Source organism: Trachypithecus francoisi, unplaced genomic scaffold (assembly GCF_009764315.1).
Source record: "Trachypithecus francoisi isolate TF-2019V2 unplaced genomic scaffold, Tfra_2.0 Lachesis_group3, whole genome shotgun sequence".
NCBI lineage: Eukaryota > Metazoa > Chordata > Mammalia > Primates > Cercopithecidae > Trachypithecus > Trachypithecus francoisi.
The window spans coordinates 160,788,583-160,794,071 of record NW_022681468.1 but is presented as its reverse complement, the minus strand read 5'-3'; the positions used below and the strand labels follow the sequence as shown (position 1 = coordinate 160,794,071).

Sequence of the window (5,489 nt, the reverse complement as noted above, 5' to 3'; positions counted from 1 at the left end):
TTTTCTCATTCTCCGCCTCACATCTTAGCCCAGACCACACCATCTCCCCCCGGTCTTGGATACCTTCCATGTTTCCAGTGGTCTGCTCCCACTCCACACTGCAGTACCGTGATTTTTCTAAAACATGGATGGGTTCCTGTCACTCCCCTGTGAAAACTCATCCATGTGGAGTCTGACTGGTCTGCATTTGGGGACTGGACAGAGTGAGAAGGGATCTCGTGTCAGCCAGGACTCCGGTAGACGCCCCTATGCAATATCCACTTGTGGTGGTCGGGGGCGGGGAAGGGGCGGGCTTGAGCCCCCTTCCCCCCTCCTCCTTACTGCGGAAAGCTGCGGAGCGAGCAGCACTCACTTCCTATTCAGCATTCAGCAGGGAGGGAGCCTCTGAACAGCCACGTAGGCATTCTCTTCTCTCTGGAGGAAAAGGCCCAGCAGCTGTCCGAGGAAAAGACCCACCAGCTGTCAGCAAAGGGACATGTCGCAGCTAAGTAAGAATCTGGGTGACTCGAGTCCTCCAGCGGAGGCCCCGAAGCCGCCTGTCTATAGCCGCCCTACGGTTCTGATGCGGGCCCCGCCCGCTTCCTCCCGGGCTCCGCCAGTCCCTTGGGATCCACCTCCAATTGACTTGCAGGCTTCATTGGCCGCTTGGCAGGCACCTCAGCCTGCCTGGGAGGCCCCACAGGGCCAGTTGCCCGCCCCGGTGGTTCCGATGACCCAGCCTCCTGCCCTAGGGGGCCCGATAGTCCCGGCTCCCCCGCTGGGGGGCCCGATGGGTAAGCCTCCAACTCCCGGGGTCCTGATGGTGCATCCTCCGCCTCCGGGAGCCCCGATGGCCCAGCCTCCGACCCCGGGAGTCCTGATGGTGCATCCTTCAGCTCCCGGAGCTCCCATGGCCCATCCTCCTCCTCCGGGGACCCCAATGTCCCACCCTCCCCCTCCGGGGACCCCGATGTCCCACCCTCCCCCTCCGGGGACCCCGATGGCCCATCCTCCTCCTCCTGGGACCCCGATGGTTCATCCTCCTCCTCCTGGGACCCCGATGGTTCATCCTCCCCCTCCGGGGACACCGATGGCTCATCCTCCCCCTCCGGGGACACCGATGGCTCAGCCTCCCCCTCCGGGGACACCGATGGCCCAGCCTCCAGCTCCGGGAGTCCTGATGGCCCAGCCTCTGACTCCGGGAGTCCTGATGGTCCAGCCTGCTGCTCCGGGAGCCCCGATGGTCCAGCCTGCTGCTCCGGGAGCCCCGATGGTCCAGCCTGCTGCTCCGGGAGCCCCGATGGTCCAGCCTGCTGCTCCGGGAGCCCCGATGGTCCAGCCGCCTCCCGCAGCCGTGATGACCCAGCCTCCGCCTTCAGGAGCCCCGATGGCCAAGCCTCCAGGTCCAGGAGTCCTGATGATTCATCCTCCAGGTGCGAGAGCTCCGATGACCCAGCCTCCAGCTTCAGGAGCACCGATGGCACAGCCAGCGGCCCCACCTGCACAGCCGATGGCCCCACCTGCACAGCCGATGGCTTCTTGGGCCCCGCAGGCTCAGCCTCTGATCCTGCAAATCCAGTCTCAAGTTATAAGGGCTCCTCCGCAGGTTCCCCAGGGCCCGCAAGCACCCCCAGCGCAGCTGGCCACACCCCCGGGCTGGCAGGCGACCTCGCCAGGATGGCAGGCCACGCCGCAAGGCTGGCAGGCCACTCCCTTGACCTGGCAGACCACGCAGGTCACCTGGCAGGCACCAGCCATTGCCTGGCAGGTGCCGCCGCCCGTGCGCCAGGGGCCCCCGCCCATCCGCCCTGGCCCACCACCCATCCGCCCTGGCCCACCACCAGTGCGCCAGGCCCCACCGGTGATCCGCCAGGCCCCACCGGTGATCCGTCAGGCGCCACCGGTGATCCGCCAGGCCCCACCGGTGATCCGCCAGGCCCCACCTGTGATCCGCCAGGCCCCACCTGTGATCCGCCAGGCCCCACCTGTGATCCGCCAGGCTCCACCTGTGATCCGCCAGGCTCCACCTGTGATCCGCCAGGCCCCACCGCTGATCCGCCAGGCGCCGCCGCCCATCCGACCCGCCCCACAGGTCCTGGCCACCCAGCCACCTCTCTGGCAGGCCCTGCCACCCCCACCTCCACTGCGGCAGGCCCCGCAGGCTAGGCTGCCGGCCCCGCAGGTGCAGGCGGCGCCGCAGGTGCCTACGGCCCCACCTGCTACGCAGGTACCCGCGGCGCCGCCCGCTGGCCCGCAGGTGCCCCAGCCTGTGCTGCCGGCCCCGCTGTCTGCCCCACTGTCTGCCCCGCAGGCTGTGCACTGCCCATCCATCATCTGGCAGGCCCCCAAAGGTCAGCCCCCAGTGCCACACGAAATACCAACGTCAATGGAGTTCCAGGAGGTGCAGCAGACACAGGCTCTGGCCTGGCAAGCCCAGAAGGCCCCCACCCACTTCTGGCAGCCCTTGCCTGCCCAGGAGGCCCAGAGGCAGGCTCCCCCCATGGTCCAGCTGGAGCAGCCCTTTCAGGGAGCCCCGCCCTCCCAAAAAGCTGTGCAAATCCAGCTACCCCCCCAGCAGGCCCAGGCCTCGGGTCCGCAAGCCGAGCTGCCCACACTGCAGCTCCAGCCCTCCTGGCAGACACCGCCTGCGGTCTTGCAGGCCCAGCCCGGACCCCCCCTAGCGGCGGCAAATTTTCCCCTGGGCTCCACTAAATCATTGATGACTCCATCAGGGGAATCCAGGGCCTCTTCTATAGACCGCAGGGGCCCTTCTAAAGAGCGCAGGACCTCCTCAAAGGAGCGCAGGGCCCCTTCAAAAGACCGCATGATCTTTGCTGCCACCTTCTGTGCTCCCAAGGCAGTGTCAGCTGCGCGAGCACACTTGCCAGCCACCTGGAAAAACTTGCCTGCCACACCGGAGACCTTTGCTCCCTCCTCAAGTGTCTTCCCAGCTACCTCCCAGTTTCAGCCTGCCTCTCTGCATGCCTTTAAAGGCCCCTCTGCTGCCTCAGAGACCCCAAAGTCACTGCCATATGCTCTGCAGGATCCCTTTGCCTGTGTAGAGGCCCTGCCTGCAGTTCCATGGGTTCCACAGCCCAACATGAATGCCTCAAAGGCATCCCAGGCAGTGCCCACCCTCCTGATGGCTACAGCAGCTGCCCCCCAGGCAACTGCCACCACTCAAGAGGCCTCCAAAACCTCGGTCGAGATGCCACGCCACTCTGGCAAGGCCACCCGGAAGAAGAAGCATCTGGAAGCCCAAGAGGACAGCCGTGGCCACACGCTGGCCTTTCATGACTGGCAGGGCCCAAGGCCCTGGGAGAATCTGAATCTGAGTGACTGGGAGGTCCAAAGCCCTGTCCAGGTCTTGGGTGACTGGGAGCACCCAAACACCCCCCGTGGCCTGAGTGGCTGGGAGGGCCCTAGCACCTCCAGGATCCTGAGTGGCTGGGAAGGGCCCAGCACATCCTGGGCCCTGAGTGCCTGGGAGGGCCCGAGCACCTCCAGGGCTCTGGGTCTCTCTGAAAGCGCAGGGAGCCCTCTGCCTTTGGTTGTGTCTGAGGTTGCAGGTGTCTCTCCGGGATCCAGTGCCACCCAGGATAATTCCAAGGTGGAGGCACAGTCCTTGTCTCCCTTGGATGAGAGAGCAAATGCATTGGTGCAGTTCCTCTTAGTCAAGGACCAAGCCAAGGTGCCTGTCCAGCGCTCGGATATGGTGAAAGCCATCATCAGAGAGTCTAAAGATGAGTGCTTAGATATCATCAACCGTGCCAACAGTAAGCTAGAGTGTGCCTTTGGTTATCAATTGAAAGAAATTGATACCAAAAACCACGCTTATATTATCATCAACAAGCTGGGCTACCATGCAGGGGATTTGGTGGCATCCTGTTTAGACAGGCCCAAGTTCGGCCTCCTGATGGTGGTCTTGAGCCTCATCTTTATGAAAGGCAATTGTGTCAGGGAGGATTTGATCTTTAACTTTCTGTTCAAGTTAGGGTTGGATGTCCGGGAGACGAATGGTCTCTTTGGAAATACTAAGAAGCTCATCACCGAAGTGTTTGTCAGGCAGAAGTACCTGGAGTACAGGCGAATCCCCTACACTGAGCCCGCAGAGTATGAGCTCCTCTGGGGCCCTCGAGCGTTCCTGGAAACGAGCAAGATGCTTGTCCTGAGGTTTTTGGCCAAGCTCCATAAGAAAGATCCACGGTGCTGGCCATTCCATTACCTTGAAGCGCTGGCAGAGTGTGAGTGGGAAGACACAGATGAGGATGAACCTGACAGCAGTGACAGTGCCCGCGGCCCCACCAGCAGGCCCCCTCCCCGCTAATAGGTGTACAGAGATCTCGCTCCCGTGTTTCCCTGGCCAGAGGCCACTGACAGGGTGGGGGGACATTTCTGTTTCTGGTGTTTGTGTTCCAGTTCCACACGTGCAAGTTTGGATTTTCAACTTGGTTTCGTATCTGCCAAAGCTTTGTACATTTTTCATGTGGTGTTGATTTCAATCGGCTACTGTTCTGTTCTGTATTTTGGCATCTGTATTTTTAAGTGAGATCTGTGGTTCTCTGTTTTGTGTTCTAATTGTTATGTTTTGGTATCAGCTTTGTGCTGGCTTTGTGAAAGGAATCGAGAAGCTATCCGTCTCATTCGGGTATAGTTCATGTAGCATTGTAATCGGTTGTTCTTTGAATGTTCAAATGACTCATCAGTATAAACTGTCTACAGAGAAGTAAATATCTATATCTATATATATAAATATACTTTCAGCATAACAGAAGTGTTTGTCTTTATTCTAATTTTTACACTAGATGGTGGAAGCCAAGTTTTGCCGTATTCTCTGAATAGACATGAATACCAAGACTACTCTCAGTCCTAGAAAAAACCACGGTGGTGGAATTGTTTTCCAAGGGGAGTACTCCATTCATCTTTATAAGGATGCAGTCATTTCAGTGGGTGGTAAAACATAAGATTTCCATTAAACCAAAACAAAACTGCACAAAGTCAGTGAGGCTGAAGCAGGAAGGGGTTGTATACCTGGTCTCATTCAATTCTCACAAGACTCTTTCAAAGGAGACGTTATTATCTCCATTTTGTAGGTGAAGAGATAAGCCTCCAGGAGATTAATTAAAGCACAGACGTCAGTGCCCAGCCAGTAACGTTGTTATTAGAAGCAGAAATGTCCTTAAGGGTCTATGGGGAAGAAGGGCCATCTGCCTGCAGGACCACAAATAACCAGGTGGTCCGGCTGCATGGAAAAATTGGCCAAAGGGGCATTTGTCAATCATGTGGCCCGTGTGGGGGTGTCCAGCAGTTCAAATTTGGGTTTCACCAACCCACTGCTACCGGGATGGAAACGTGCTCTCTGCAGGATACCCAGGCTTATAACGGGGAAAAGTAAAAAACAGGCTTCACTGAACTAGAAACCCTGCAGATTGCCGGCAGTAGTGGCTGGGTTAGGGGAGGGCGTGGCAAGGGGGGTTCCTAGCAACACGGAGTTCTAGGGGAAGGTCCTG

At 59.1% G+C, this 5,489-nt stretch overlaps 1 protein-coding gene across 1 annotated transcript; it reads left to right on the top strand.

Moving 5' to 3' along the window:
- The first annotated feature begins 374 nt into the window (after positions 1–374).
- Positions 375–4,748, top strand: MAGEL2 (MAGE family member L2). Its single transcript, XM_033190752.1, has one exon. The coding sequence runs from the start codon at positions 476–478 to the stop codon at positions 4,304–4,306; it is 3,831 nt and encodes a 1,276-aa protein (XP_033046643.1). The 5' UTR covers positions 375–475; the 3' UTR covers positions 4,307–4,748.
- The last annotated feature ends 741 nt before the right edge of the window (positions 4,749–5,489 follow it).

Coding starts and splice junctions, on each gene's coding strand:
- MAGEL2 (XM_033190752.1), top strand. CDS start 476: ATGTCGCAGCTAAGTAAGAATCTGGGTGACTCGAGTCCTCCAGCGGAG.